At 44.2% G+C, this 16,280-nt stretch overlaps 1 protein-coding gene across 1 annotated transcript in view; it reads right to left on the bottom strand.

The window, feature by feature from the left end:
• LOC149440099 (cholesterol 24-hydroxylase-like) overlaps nt 1–15,326 on the bottom strand; it is a 29,155-nt gene extending 13,829 nt beyond the window's left edge. The window contains exons 1-9 of the mRNA XM_089658943.1: nt 15,145–15,326; nt 12,400–12,477; nt 9,293–9,374; nt 8,922–8,992; nt 6,345–6,431; nt 4,835–4,973; nt 4,576–4,686; nt 1,860–2,016; nt 1,300–1,362 (exon numbers count right to left, since the gene is read on the bottom strand). Of these exons, the coding sequence (XP_089515069.1) occupies nt 1,300–1,362; nt 1,860–2,016; nt 4,576–4,686; nt 4,835–4,973; nt 6,345–6,431; nt 8,922–8,992; nt 9,293–9,374; nt 12,400–12,477; nt 15,145–15,281 (925 nt within the window). The 5' untranslated portion in view covers nt 15,282–15,326. The remainder of the gene's footprint in view (nt 1–1,299; nt 1,363–1,859; nt 2,017–4,575; nt 4,687–4,834; nt 4,974–6,344; nt 6,432–8,921; nt 8,993–9,292; nt 9,375–12,399; nt 12,478–15,144) is intronic.
• Between the last annotated feature and the right edge of the window lie 954 nt (nt 15,327–16,280).

Genomic DNA, 16,280 nt, shown 5'->3' with positions numbered 1-16,280 from the left:
GGTGAGAAGGTCTGGGGTCTGACGCCACGACAATACCCTCTAATTGTTCTTCACAAAGTGCTCCATGTCATCACCCAGATTTAAAAATAAAAAAAACCCACACACAAATGGTATCAGGCAAAATATGGAGATTTTTTTTTTTTCATGACAGCTAGGTAAATGCTTGATCCCATTCACACAGCAATTGTTTTTTGATAAATAGACCCCTTGAATTAAGTTTTACATACTGTAAAAAAAAAAAAAAAAAAAAAAAAAAAAAAAGCAATAATCAATATTTACTATACCTTGAAATGGATCCTGTCAGGTTTGTAAAAGATCAAAAATAAAAGTTCATTTATTTATTCTGTTTTTAGCACCTCTTTACTCATGCTTAAAGCCAGGGCTGGTTTAAGGAGTAGACCGAAGACACTGCGCAAAAAGGGTGGGACCTGTGAACTGTGTTTGAAAAGTTTGGAGACCCCTGAGCTAGTTAAATCAACAAAAAGGGCCAGTATAGGGTCCTTCAGCCATTAGGAGGGCCAGATTAGGGCCAGTGAGGATAGAAAATGTCCTGGTCCCAGCAGTGAGAATAAACATGGCCTCAGGGTTGATGGTTAGTAGGAGTAGTAATGCCCCATCATTGGTATTAGTGGGGAGAATAGTACATCATTGGTTTCAATGGAAGAAGTGCTGCCCCATTGTTGGTCTCAGTGGGAGGAATAGTGCCCCAAGGGCCAGATAAAGCATAGCAAAGGGCCATATTCAGCCCTTGGGCCGCAGTTTGGAGACCCCTGAAGTAGCTCATAGTTAATATAAAGAGGGGCGCACTTTGACCTTTTAGCCTTGGTTGCTACAGGGCTTTGTTCTGGCACTGCCTACTTCCCACCATACATGGCTCCTTAAACTAGCCATACACTAGTAGATTTTTGAATGGACATTCGTATGAAGATTCTCAGTACATTCGATGACTTGGTGACTATTATTCAAAAGTATATCAAAAATATGTTTGCTGTTAACATTCATTTTGGAATGAATGTAATATACTGAATAAAATCCACACACACTCTGTTAGACATTTGTTTGTTCAAGAAACATTTTCCATTCTGTGCCTTTTAAGGTTCTTGTCACTGCGGTCAAAAACCAAATGTTGAATGTCGAATTGAACGAATGTCCATAAAAAATTTTGAATGAATTTCTACAAGTGTATGGCCAGCTTTAGTCAAAGTTAGTGTAAAGAAGAGATCTTTTCAGAAGTAGAGTTTTGCAGGACATAATGAACAAAACTTGGAAGTACATTGGGAATTTGCAGAAGGTACACACCAGCAATGAAGAACGTTACAAAATTGTCGATCATGACCTCGATGTCGCAGTCATCTTCTAGAGCTGGAAAGAGAGAAGATTACTCCGATGTATAATGATACATTGTCTGTTTTCACAGATCTTACAGGATAACAGTAATTGTTCGCATTAACAAAAGATTAGTGAATTCCAACCTTTGCCTGCCTTTATCTGGCCCAAGGGGCACTCCCCCTCCCACTGTCACCACCTCCGAGGGGAAGACGCCCTCCCACTGTCACCACCAACGGGGGAAGACTCCCTCCCACTGTCACCACCAACGGGGGAAGACTCCCTCCCACTGTCACCACCAACGGGGGAAGACTCCCTCCCACTGTCACCAATTCCTCCTGACACCAACACAGGGGCAGTATTCCTGAAGGACAGAGTCTGGAGACCCCTGACAGATTTCACCTTTAGGATTAAGATTGGTGAGCGGAAAGGGCTCTGAAATGATTTGGTCATGGGGCGCTTTTGCTTTTAGTCATGTGCTTTGTCTCTGGAACATAGCGGCCCATTTTCTGGGAATGAGCGATGACACTCACCAGCACCTCTAAGGATCTGGGTCAGTATATCTCCGGGAACCTCTGCCTCCTCTTCTACCAGCTTCTGTCTCTTCTCTATACATTCTTTTCCCGTTTTACGGAGAAGAAGCACAGAGTCTCGGATCTCCCGGATAATGGAGCGCTTCGATGGAAGAACCTTTGTTTATAAGGAGCACAGACATGCAGATTTGACATTACTCTTTTCCATTTCATTGTTTTATCAAATTTAAAGGCCCAAGGTTATATCCTCCTAATATGTCTGTCTTTCTTACCACGTGTCAAATGCCTCTGAAAAGCAGTCCAAATGCAGATTGCTTTTCACATGCTTGGAAGTTTAGAGACAAGTCTAAAACTTATGCAATCCATACATCGGTCAATTTCCGAATGAAATTTCTTTAGAAAAATCAGAAATTTTGTGAGTTGTGTTACCCGATTGTGCCACCATTGATTTTGAAATTCAATCAACCAAGCTTTCAGTTTCACCTCATTTTGCTACAGAAAAGAATGTGGTCAAGAATTTCCAGGTCACAGCTCATGTGCATTTATTTCTCTTTCATATTTCTCACTCGGTCATTCCCATCATGGGTTCAAAATGTAACTTTTTTAAATTTGCAATATGCCCGATCACCCAAAATCGACGGTCACGGGGGGGACGGGGAACGGGGACCCTGCAGGTCAGGAAAAGAACAGAATGAATGAGCTCCCCCGAACCATTATCAGGCTACATGCCCTCAACATGGGGGTAGGGGGTGCTTTGGGGAAGGGGGGGTACCATGTACGCATTCACATAGGGGGCACCAAGATCTGGGGGCCCTTTTGTTAAAGAGGGCTTCCAGATTTCAATAAGCCCCCCACCCACGGACCCCCAGTCAGGGTTGTGGGGAAGAGGCCCTTGTCCCTCTTTCCTGTCCTGCCAGGCTGCATGCTCAAATAAGGGTCTGGCATGGATTTTTTTTTTGGGGGGGGGCAATGCTTTAACATTCAGATCTGCTGACAGCTTATGACGCGATACATTAGCGCATGTTTTCACTACTAAAATACTGCATGACTTCATAAAGTAACTCGTGGTATTTTAGTAGCTTTTTTTAGTGAATGCCAACAAACCTACTTGCGGTATCTTACCGCATTCTTGGATTTTATAAAAGTATTCTAAAACCACACATTAAAATTAGGCAACTGCTCACATGGCTAGAAGTATAAAACGGCATCACTAATATACCACGATCAATGCCTCGCGGGTGTAATGACGTCGCCCCTGTAGCTCCACTGACGCGTTTCGTCCTATGGGACGTTGTTACTGGGGTTTTCTATGAAGTTTTGTGAATCTTATCCATTTAATATTTAGTTTATACTTATTTAATGACAAGCACTTCTCTGTATGGTTTTTAAATCCTTGCCATTGGCTATAGATACATTTTAACCCCTTTACGGCCGACCAACACAAATACACGGCAGGAAAAGGGAAGGCTTCCTTGTCCACATGTTGTATATATTTGTTGCTGGGCAACCAATTTTTTTTTTTTGGACTGAGCGCGCTCACCGCATGCTCCCAGTATAAAGATGGAGCTGTCAAAGACAGCTCTGTCTATACTACAGTAAGGAGCCTGTGGGACCAGCTTTCAATCATGTGACGCTTTCACAGTGGTCACATGAGTGCCCCCTCGGTGTTCAGAACTGTTTAAAAAAAAAAAGGGATGCCAGGAAGCAATTTGTTTATTCATCCCTGGTATCCCACATGGAGGAAAAATATATTTGAAATGTAAATTTTAAAAACCATTCTTCCCAAATATATTGCCATATATATGAAATACTACAATTTTGGCCATATTTAATAAACACATGTTGAAATGAGTTTACAAAATATGAATATATTTTTAAAAATACACTTCAAATATGTAGTTTAAAGACATATACAATATTTTTGGAATGCATTTACAAATATGTTAAAAAATCTGAACATTTAAAAAGAATTGATTTTTAAATATATTCTTCAGATTTTTGTTTAACAAAAAGTCAAACATATTTTTACAAATATTTGTAAACGCATTCATAACAATGTAGATTTGTATTTTTTAAAGATAGACATACAGCATATTTGAAATTTATTTTTAAAAATATTTTATATTTTGCAATAAAAAAAAACACAAAAAAAAAAACAAAAAAAACGCATTTCAACATGATAGATATATTTATCGAAATACATTGAATATGGCCAAAATTGTAGTATTTCAAATATATTTCTCTTCTATATGGGATGATTTGCAGTTTATATAAAAGGCCCATTTACATTTTGGCGGTAGGTAATGTACATTTGTTATTGTGCATTAAGTTGGTCATTAATGGGCATTAAGGCAGCGCCCCCCCCCCCCCCCCCAAAAAAAAAAAAAAAGAATTTTTTTGCCTCTGCACCAAAATGTCCCCAAATCAGACATAGCACAAAATCCTTAACATAACACACCTCAAACCACTAAGGGGCATTGCCTTGCGGTGTGCTGCAACATGTTCGATGCCTTGATGTGTTGGGGCGCCATTCAATACTAATTGCACCGCAGCAACACATGTAACAATAGCAGGAGCTGTTTTCATTTTCATGTTTTTTTTTACCTTGTCTAAAACACTTTTTATATATAAAACTGGGTCTCTTCTGCAAACATACAGCTTTTAACAAAAATAAAAATGTTTTGTCCTTCTCAGTTTGTGTTCAGCCGACACTCACGCGGACGAGGGGATTTCTCATCTCAACCATGCCTTTCATGGCCATGAGGATGGCTCGTGGGAACGGCGTCTGGTTGTCATGTATGGTGTTCAGATCCATGTCAAACGCAACCTGTCAAATGTGCACATGGATAATATAAACATATGGACATCCACTGCATTATGTTGCTGCTCTATATAGAGGGGCAGGAGGGGCGAGGGGCGAGAGCCTTACCCCCCCCCCCCGTACCCCTCTGCTCACTAAGGTGAATGTAGTGTACCTTGGCAATGACATCCAACGTCACCTTACTGAACATATCATGCATTGTAACTTCTGTTTTCCCATCCGCCATCTCCACCAGCTTTTCCACCAACTCCTCCGCTTTATCGTTGAACATCCCCATTAAACCCATCAGGAACCTGCAACAAAGGCTCAACATCAACTCGGATTTATAAACTCTAAACACTGGGTGTGACTTGGCATGTGATTTGCATGCCATGCAACTTACAAATCGCACACCAAGTCGCACCCAGTTGTCCGCAATTACAGCGGTCATATTTATTACAGGTTCTTTATAGCGCAGTCAATTTACGCAGCGCTTTACATATATTGTATAGTCACATCAGTACCTAACCCTCAAGGAGTGTACAATCTAAGGTCCCCAACAGGGGCGGACTGACCATTTAGAAACTCGGGCACTGCCCGAGGGCCTGGGTCAGTAGGGGGTCCGGTGAGATGACCTGGTACCTTTTTCCATAGGCTTTTTTGAGTTTGGGCAAGGACACAGGGGCCCCATGATCCCCTATTGCCCGGGAGCCCCATGAGTTGTCAGTCCGCCCCTGGTCCCTAACTCTCAAGGAGTGTACAATCTAAGGTCCCTAACTTACATTCATACATACACATACTAGAGCCAATTTAGACAGGAGTTAATTAACCTACCAGTATGTGTTTGGAGTATGGGAGGAAACTCACGCAGGCACAGGGAAAACATGCAAACTCCAAGCAGGTGGTGCCGTGGTTCGGATTCGAACCAATGACCTTAGTACTGCCAGGGGGAAGTGCTAACCATTTAGCCACTGTGCTGCCGGTTAGAAAGATATGAGTGAGAGTACGTGGGTGACCTTTCCCTTCAATCAGCTCTCCTCACGGAGCTCTGCAGTATGTAATTTCAGCTCGTTCCCTTTGACAAGTGTATATATTCTGATAGAGGAGAGAGAGCAGCAGGTAAACAGGTACAACTTATGTAGGAGGATTTGTTTTGCATCTGTATATCACCTGAGGCCAGTCACTTCACTGGGTATATAGTATGTTAGGGTTTACAACCACTTAAATCAGCATCTGGGACAGTACTTACAATGAATGAGAAGTGTTTTTTGCGCTGGTGGCTGCTCTCCTTTGAAATCCTCAGTCCTCTGTGCCCCTCCCCCTCCCCCAACCCCACATACCCTTGCAGCTGAGATCTCCCAGTGCTGTAGTGGTTAATATGAACCACTGGACCGGTCACAGGATCTCTTCAAAAGAAGTGCTGATTATGCCTGCCTGCCCTCCGACTCCATTCATAGACGCTGTAGTATCGCTTCACGTAATAAAAATGAATGGAGGAGGCAGACCTTTCCATTCTTCATTCATAGAGCATTTTCATTGCCGGAAACTATTGTACATCATAAAGGGTGAATATTTCTTCTGCCTTTTGGTTTCTGCAGCTATTTTCTCCTCTAGGATTTTTGCTCCATGCATTGGCCGCACATTGCCCACCCACATATGTAATATTACTGGAGAGGGTTACTTACGATCGGCTGAAGGCAGGATCCATCAGTCGCCTCTGCGTATGCCAGTGCTCATAATCCCGGTCAGTCAGTAATCCTTTCCCCAAGAATCTAATGTAGGTGGAAAGCAGAAGAGACGGATTGTTGGATGAACAAAATATATATCATACCAAACAATGGACATTTCTTATTCCTTCCTTTTGGTCTGTTAAATACAGGGCTTTTTCTTCAAGGAGAATAGGTGCAGGAACTCCCCTCCTCTGAGTCGTCCCTTGGTCCCGCCCCCTACCCACCTTCAAGGAACGTCCCTTCGTCCCTACCCACCTTCGAGGAACGTCCCTACCCACCTTCGAGGAACGTCCCTACCCACCTTCGAGGAACGTCCCTACCCACCTTCGAGGAACGTCCCTACCCACCTTCGAGGAACGTCCCTACCCACCTTCGAGGAACGTCCCTACCCACCTTCGAGGAACGTCCCTACCCACCTTCGAGGAACGTCCCTACCCACCTTCGAGGAACGTCCCTACCCACCTTCGAGGAACGTCCCTACCCACCTTCGAGGAACGTCCCTACCCACCTTCGAGGAACGTCCCTTGGTCCCTACCCACCTTCAACTACTGCTCCTTTTAAAGAATATGGAGTCAAGTATCATTTTTTTGTGCCAAGTAATTTAATAACAAGAACAGTATAAAATGGAAACTAAATCCCCTGAAGCCAGCACCAATAGATGCCCCGCAACAATAGATTCCCCTAGCAACAATAAAGCCCCCCCAGCAACAATTGATCCCTGCAACAAAATACTACCCCAGCAACAACAGTAGGTCTCCCAGAAGCTAGCATTAATATACTCCAACAGCCAGCAACTGACCCCCTCCATAACAATAGACCTCTCCAACAATACACCACTATGCAAAAATAGATCCCCTTCAACAACAATATATCCCCCAGCAGCCAGCAACAATAGATCCCTCCCTCAGTAGATCCCCAACAGCCAACATCAATAGACTCTCCAGCACACCCCAGTTGCCCTTGCCATTACATACATTCAGTGCTGGAACTGCATTCCCCCCCGCATTCCTGCGGAGAAAAAGCCCTGGTTAAATATACCATTGAAAGGGGTTGATTTACTAAAGGCAAATGGGCTGTGCACTCTGCAAGTGCAGTTGTTCCACAGCTTAGATGGAGGTTAAGCTTCACTTTGCAAAGAACTCCCAAATCACAGGCAAGGAAAAATTACAAAAAAAAAAAAAAAAAATTATGTTGCTTGCACATGATTGGACAATGGAAGTCAGCAGAGCTTCTGCTCATTTACTAAGCTCTGGAGCAACTGCTCTTGCAGAGTGCAGTTTGTCTTTAATAAATCAACTCCAAAAAGGGTTGTACTCAATCTGTTCAATAAATGCAGATTTTTTAAAAAAAAAAAAAAACCTGCCAGAAATCCAGTTAGCTGATAACTTCCTGTGCAGAAATATGCTGATGCTTGGCAGGCATGGCCCTAATCATCTGTGTGAATGTGGCCCCAATTACCCATAGACCACCTACACCACCACAAATCAATATCCTTGTTCTCCAATACACAATCCACTACTTTATAGCCCTGTCATCTATTTACTATTCAATTGTTTCTTACTGTGTTTTTCTGCCTGCTTGTAACATCTTCCATGAGCTCCCAAACCTTTTCCCCCTCAACTTCCATTTGCTTGGAACGAGCAGTGAACATTAGTTGCAGTCATGTACACTGTTCTACACACCCCATAGTAGTCTATAGTTCATCGAGAGGCTGGCTACGTTCCTACAGTGGGACCATGGAGAACGAACGTAGCCATCCTTCAACAGTAAGTCAGATCGCAGCAGCAAAAACCAGGAATTTGGGAGGAAACTTTTTTTAAAAAGGAATTTTGAATAATCTTTTAAGAGTATAGTGTCACTTTAACCTTTAATCCAAACCCCAATGTAACACTTAACCAGGGGCGGACTGACAACTCATGGGGCCCCCGGGCAATAGGGGATCATGGGGCCCCTGTGTCCTTGCCCAAACTCAAAAAAAGCCTGTGAAAAAAAAAAAGAAAAAAAAAAAAAAAAAAAAAAAAAAAAAAGTGTACCAGGGGCATCTCATGTGACCCCCTACTGACCCCGGCCCTCGGGCAGTGCCCGAGCTTCCAAATGGTCAGTCTGCCCCTGCACTTAACCCTAGCTGTAACCCCTGAATCCTAGATTCTATACTTTCCTAAATGATTTTGTGCCTAAAAACATAGACACCAAAACCCCTGTAACCAGATCAGCTACTTTGACGACCCCCCCCCCCCCTCCCTTTGTTCACCACCTGTGCATACACACCACATTCTATAGATAAAGCATTATTTGTATTTCTTGACCTTTTTCTTCATTTACTTTAATATGCTGGTTGAGTCTATAAGGCTAGTTTTACACTTGTGGTTGAGGGGCAGTAAAAACACATGGCTTAGCTGCGGTTTTACCACCCCCACCACAGCTGCTCCCCTTAAGATGCAAAGGCAGCAGATGGGGGGGGGGGGGTGTACCTTTTTACATTTTGCCACAGGAGCCCTCTCTGTTAGTTATAATCCTGTCTGTGCCACTTACCGTACTCCAAACAAGTAGAATATTTCTTCATAAAACTGGTCCTTCGGGTGCTTTGACGACATCAAGAGTTCCTAAATCAATAGGAAATGCAGAATAATTCGTCAAGACGATTGCAGTATCCAGGTCCTACCAGTAGAGGGGATCTGAGTGTGGTCTTGGATGACAGGTGCAGGGTCCACACCAGGGGCAGACTGAAAACTCATGGGGCCCCCAGGCAATAAGGTATCATGGGGCCCGTGTGTCCTCACCCACACCCAAAAAAAGCCTATGAAAAGGTACCAGGGGAATCTCATGGGGCCCCCTACTGATCCCGGGCCCTTGGGCAGTGCCCGAGTGCTCAAATGGTCAGTCCGCCCCTGGTCCGTACTTACCTTTATTCCTTCAGGATCAGTAACAAGTATGAAAACCTTGTGTAAGCCATTGAGACGGACAACTGGGCCGTACTTCAACACCCTGCAACAAAAACACTTCAGTTAGGGCTCATTCACACTTGACTTTATTTCTAACTCTTGCCAAACGCCCCTATAGGTTCATCTACCTGCTGCTCCTCAGACAGGAGGCTTGTTCTGCTGAAAACCAACAGACCTACTGGCTGGATCACCAGATTAAGGTAGAAGAAAGAAAGCCTAAAAATAGAAAACGAATACAGCCATCACTTCTAAAAATTTATGGAATGATTGGCCACTTATTGCATATCCGCCTGGAGAGGAGATCTAGTCTTTGGAGCCTATACTTGAGGGGAGATCAGTGTGGAGAGTTTGGAGGAGTCCCATGCATGATGGATCCATTGTAGAGATCCTAAAGGCATTTTGGCCCTGTGTGGGTCAAAACAAGGAGGTGAGCGGGCATTGCAGTCATTTTTGGATATCATCATAACACCTGTCATCACCTTTTGGTTCACCTTCAAAGAGTTTGATACTTTATAGGTGTTATTCACCTCCCGGGACTTGTTTGTTATACGTGTTCCATTTTTACCTTTTTGTGTTATGCATTTTTATTCTTTGAAAACACATTATGTCTATTTGATATTATGGTCTTATCACACATGCACCGTTTTGCTAATTCTAAGTGACACATTGTTTTGTTTGTATGTGGATTGGGATCTTTGCCTTAGTGCATTCTTTTGGGGGGGTGTTGTAGCACTTGTGTGTGCAGTCCCAGTTTGGACTCTTTCGCAGGCCATAGACTGGTCGAATATCGGCCGATTTGTAGGCTGAAAAAAAAAAAAAAAAAAAACAAAATCTGTATGCGTGGGAAGGAAGGACAGGAAGGACAGGGGGGAAAGAAGGAAGGACAGGGGGGAAAGAAGGAAGGACAGGGGGGAAAGAAGGAAGGACAGGGGGGAAAGAAGGAAGGACAGGGGGGAAAGAAGGAAGGACAGGGGGGAAAGAAGGAAGGACAGGGGGGAAAGAAGGAAGGACAGGGGGGAAAGAAGGAAGGACAGGGGGGAAAGAAGGAAGGACAGGGGGGAAAGAAGGAAGGACAGGGGGGAAAGAAGGAAGGACAGGGGGGAAAGAAGGAAGGACAGGGGGGAAAGAAGGAAGGACAGGGGGGAAAGAAGGAAGGACAGGGGGGAAAGAAGGAAGGACAGGGGGGAAAGAAGGAAGGACAGGGGGGAAAGAAGGAAGGACAGGGGGGAAAGAAGGAAGGACAGGGGGGAAAGAAGGAAGGACAGGGGGGAAAGAAGGAAGGACAGGGGGGAAAGAAGGAAGGACAGGGGGGAAAGAAGGAAGGACAGGGGGGAAAGAAGGAATTCCAGTCCGCTATTATATTTGACATGAAAAAGTATAGCAGTTGCAACAATGTATCTATTTGTATCCAAATAAAAACATTTGTATTTGAAATGGATACATTGTTGCCACCGCTATACTTTTACATGTCAAATATAATAGAGCTCTCTGCAGGGACAGAAGTAATTAAATGCCAGCCGTAGACGGGACAAAAATCATCCGATTTTTTTTTTTACCATTGGTGGTAACGTCGGCCTATTGAACGACTGATTTTTTGTTTTGTTTTTTAAAAAACGGCCGGTTTTCGACCCGTCTATGGCCTGCATTTGACTTAAGTTTTAGTTTGTTTTTCAAATCACCTCTGCATCCAATTTTAGGATCTTTTTGGGCATCATTGATTGGTCCCATTTGGACTATTTTGGCACTTTTATGTACTATATTTGCACGCGTTTTGTGTGAGTGTTATAGACACCTGTCATTATTATCACTTTGTATGATTTGTGTTTATTCATTATTAATATTTTTATTATTTTATCCATTAATTTTTTGGGGTTTTACATGGTATTAGCGCCACATCATTTTTGTTTTTTTTAAATGGTATTAACGCTCCGCAAACGCCTCACAACAGCACACGTCGGCCAGGCGTTTGCAGAGCGGCACCATAGACTTTAATGGGAGGCTTCAACTCCTCCTGACTCTACCAGAGGCATCAGTTTTGCCGCGATGTGACGCTAATGCACTGTGTGCTGCCATGTGCAGAATTTTGGGAGGAGTTGGAGAAGAGTTAAAAATGCTTCCCAAACGCCTGTCTGATGCCGGCTGACAAAGCTAGGGTGAACGTAGCCTTAACGTTCTTTAAAGGCTGCTCTCACACTGCTCTGTTGCAAAAATGCTGTAAAGACGCATATGCGTTTTTGCTGCATTATCAGTATGTTTTGTATATGTGAAAAAAAGGATGGGACTTAAACAAAAAAAAAAAAAAAAAAAAAAAAAAACGCAACCGCAGGTGCATTTTTGATGCGCTTTTGCTGTGTTTGTGGGAAGGGTGGTGGTGGTGGGGGGGGGGGGGGGGGTGTGCTGCATTTTTTATTGTGTGTGATCCCCCTTAAAGTCCATACCAGCCCTGAAGGGTCTGGAATAGTTTTTTTCCTTTTTTGGGACAAGTCACTGATTATGTGGCCACCAGCTTTCTAATTAGCCAGAGGGGAACTTTGGCAAGCAACCAAACTAAATGGCTGCTTAGCCGAGTTGAACCAAACCGCTGGCTGCAGCTGGAAGCAGGGGCGGACTGACAACTCACGGGGCACATGTCCTTGCCCAAACTCAAAAAAAGCCTATGAAAAAGGTACCAGGGGCATCTCATGGGGCCCCCTACTGTCCCAAGCGCTGGAATGATCAGTCCGCCCCTGGCTGGATGTCAAACAGCAGCAGAAATCTGCCATTTCTGCTGCTAAATGTGTGACTTCCAGCTGCAGCCAGCGATACGGTTCGGCTAAGCAGCCATTTAGTTTGGTTGTTTGCCAAACCTCCAAAATTCGGGGGCTTATCCCTAATACTCATTCAGCAGCCGCCTATGCGCCCATTGTATTGCTGGATGCATGTATATGTACACCAATGTGACATCCATAGTGTACTGAATGAGAAAAACTGCATTCTCCAGAGTAAAGAGAGATGACCACAAGATGTAGAATAATCCTGGTTTATGATTAAGAAGCATTTTCTACTACAGAAATATCCAAAATATTTACCAGTCAAGGAGAGTGTCATAAATAACACCGTTGTTCTTGGACACTTTCATGAATGTTGAGGAGTGACCCGTGAAGAAGCTGTAATAGAGGTGAATGAACGATCATTGAAAATTATAATATTTATTAAGGTGCAGTGAAAATTGTTAAATCTTCCTCCTCATGAGTGATTGGTGCACAGACTTGCCCACGCCCCCTCCCTCCCCAACATCTGATTGGTTGAACACAACACTATGGGGTGCATTTAAAAAAAAAAAAATATATAGCAATTTGTCTAGCGAAGCTGCTGGTGCATTCATTCTGAGCCAAATCGAATGTTTTGTTTTTCTACAGGTTGACTGTTAATTCATAAAAAAAAAAAAAAAAAAAAAAAGGGAGTAATACCGCATTATGGCCAGATGAGGGTTATTAGAAAAAAATTATTTCCCGTGATCCTCAGCTATGGGGCATGAACTGGGGAGGACATCCAGCATCATCTATGCCCTCCCTGAGGTGGTAAAGTGTTACTAAACCCACAACAGTGAAATCAGTCTGTATATGCAGTAAAGCAAGCTTGTTATATTCACTGTGGAACCTTAGGGGTTAATCCTCCGCATTCTGTAAAAAGGCTGTTTGATCCTGCCTTCTCTGATCCTCCCCTTCTACGGTCCCCAATCCATCTGCTAATAGAACAGAGCCTTGGGGGGCAGCTGCATGTGCTCAGTTTGGTGTGTATTGCTAGAGAGTTTTTTTTTTCCCCTTGACAGTGCATGTGATCAGCACAGGGCCAATCAGCACTGTCAAGACAGAGGGTCAGGGGTTATGCATACTGATAGGATAGCCAAAGCAGTATGAAAACTCCTCCTACAAGCTTTAACCAGTGCTCTGCCGGACACTGATAGAAGTCACAAAACTGCTCTATACGCTGTTGATGAGAAAAGGTATCCTTGTGATTGACAGCAGGCAGTGGGCGGTTAGCTGGCCAATACACAGCTTGCTATTGGCTGTGGAATCCGTCCTCTGCCTTCTGCCAATCACAAGGGGAGCGGACCTGATGGGGGACTAGTGTCTCCAAAATCCCCATCAGGCTCCACCCACTGCCCTAATACCCAGTGACAAGAGAGGAGGGGGTAGCAGTGGCAAACAGCAGCACTCTGCCTGTCTCTGTATGCCAAGGTAAAGTTGGTCTTAATCACCTCCGGTTTCACCATCTATGTCCTGGAGGTAATTATTTTTGGAATTTGGTGCAGGAATAGCATCAAATGCTATTGAAACGGGTAACAGCGATTTTTTTTAAATCTGGCACAGGCCATTTTATAGGGCCATACCTCCAGGAAAATGTTTTCAGAGCTTTATTGAATTTTCCCAAATATTCAGCAAGATAGTGACAGGAATAATGCACAGGTGAGAGAACACAAATATAATGAAATAAAAGCGCTCCCCTTTCATCAGAATTATGTGTCATTAAAGTTTAGTGACGGTTTATGAAGATGACCTTGTATTATAAAACAATAAGGACTGATACAAAGTTGCAAGTAAGTTTTCGTTACCTTTCAGGTCCAATTTGGGTTCCCCCCCCCCCCCCGGTCACATAAAGCCTGACTTTGAAATCATGCGACTTACAGTGAAGTAAGTCGGAACCACCCTGATATGAACGCTGTAATTGCGGACAATGGGGTGCGACTTAGCATGAAATTTGCAAGTCGCACCCAGTGCAACTTGTCATGCGCTTTGACAGTTTCAAATCATATGACAAGTCGCACCCTACTGTCTGCGATGGAACTGTTCAAATCAAGTGAGACTTCGAATTAGCAGTGCTGCACCGATTCGACAAACTTTTTGCGATTTCAGGTGCGACTCGCATAGATATCTGTGCATGAAGTCGCAGAGATGTCAGCCAAGCGGCACCTGAAGTCACACTGACATGTGGCTTTAAAATCATGGTTAGCACTTCCGCCTGGCAGTACTCAGGTCGTAGGTTCGATTCCCAACCACGGCAACCACCTGCCTGGAGTTTGCATGTTCTCCTTGTTCCTGCGTGGGTTTCCACCCACATTCCAAAGACATGCTGGTAGGTTAATTGGCTCCTGTCTAGATTGTTCCTAGTATATGTATGTATGAATGTGAGTTAGGGACCTTAGATTGTACGCCCCTTGAGGGTTAGGGACTGATGTGAATGTACAATATATATATATAAAGCGCTGCATAAATGGACGGCGCTATATAAATAACTGAAATAAAAAAAATAAGTTGCAGAATTTCAAAGTCAGATTCAGTGTGAACTGAACTTTAGCCTGGGTTCACACTGATGCGGTGCAGAATTTGCAGCATTTTCAGTGCGAATTCCACACCACATCAGAATCGCACCCCGTTCATGCAAACCGCCACGGGTGTGTATGTTAAGTTAACACCCAAAAGTGGTCTACAAAACGCAGTGCAAGGTGCAGAATCGGATCGCATAGGTGTGAATACCCATACAATCCAATTCTAGTGCAGACCCAAAAAAGGGTCCTGCACGTTTTTTTGGTGCGGTGCAAATAGAGCCATACAAAATATATGTATCCAATCGCACCGCACACAAATCGCATGTGATTTGCACAGGAATGCAGTGCAGTTCTTGTACGAATCACCTGCGACATGCCGCACCGCATAGACGTGAACCCGGGCTTACTGTACTACCTGAAACTTTTTAGTCTTCCATACAAAGTTGCATGTTTGATACATTTCTATCTCTTATATCTTCACCAATGCAAAGTAGCGAGTGCTCACCTGTCCCTGGGGGGCCCCGGGATGTGGTCATACTTCAGGTGGATGTAATGGATGAAGGCAGAGTAGAGGAGGAATAAGAAGATGGCCAAGCCCAGCAGAATCAGGCCAGCCCAAGAGAGGAGATCCCACAGCCCCATGCTGGTTGCAGTAGGCTCTATGACGTTCTCCTGCTTGTCAGACTACACACAGGTGTGCCTGGTACTGCAGGTATCAGGTGTGCAAAGTAGTGGGGCGGAGATCAGGGTGGAGCCTTTCCTATCACTCAGCAGTGTCAGTTATCAAGAGGGAGTGGTGGTTGGCTTAGCATTGCACTGCTGGGAACTCCCTATTTCTAATCTGATGTCCCTCCAATATTAGGGGCACCTGCCTCTGGAGTACAGTGATTGGCAGGCAATCCCTCAGGTATGAGATATACATGGTACCATGGGGCCAAGCTGGACCGATATAAAGCTGGCCATACATTAGTAGAGTGTCGAATAAACGTTCATACGAACATTTGTATGGGAATTCCCATCAGAACACTCAATGACGTGACAAAATGTTGGAATGAAGGTAAAAAACTAATTCTGTGTGCAGCACCCCCCCCAGTATTCACAGGGGCCCCATCTCAATCCAGTGATGTGCACAAGAGATTTGGCTGCCCCGGGACTCCCTCTTCTCATTGGCAAAGACAGCAGCGGAAGCCACTGGCTCCCACTGCTGTGAATTACAGCCACGAGCCAATGAGGGGCCGAGCTGCAGCTGTGTGTGAGGACTGGTCAAGGGGGAGGAGCCAAGAGCGCTAATGGGGGACCTGAAGAGAGGAGGATCTGGGCTGCTCTGTGCAAAACCACTGCACAGAGCAGGTAAGTATGACACGTTTGTTATTTAAAAAAAAAAAAAACCCTTTAAAATGTTACTAAACCCCGGACCTTGCATTCACTATATCCGGTCTCCCCAGACCCTGCATTCACTATATCTGGTCTCCCTGGACCCTGCATTCACTATATCTGGTCTCCCCGGACCCTGCATTCACTATATCTGGTCTCCCCGGACCCTGCATTCACTATATCTGGTATCCCTGGACCCCATATTCACTATATCTGGTATCCCTGGACCCTGTATTCACTATATGCAGTCTCCCCGGACCCTGCATT

Source organism: Staurois parvus, unplaced genomic scaffold, assembly GCF_062004578.1.
Source record: "Staurois parvus isolate SC_StPar_1 unplaced genomic scaffold, SC_StPar_1.0 ptg001112l, whole genome shotgun sequence".
Lineage (NCBI taxonomy): Eukaryota > Metazoa > Chordata > Amphibia > Anura > Ranidae > Staurois > Staurois parvus.
This window is presented reverse-complemented; position numbering and strand designations above follow the sequence as displayed.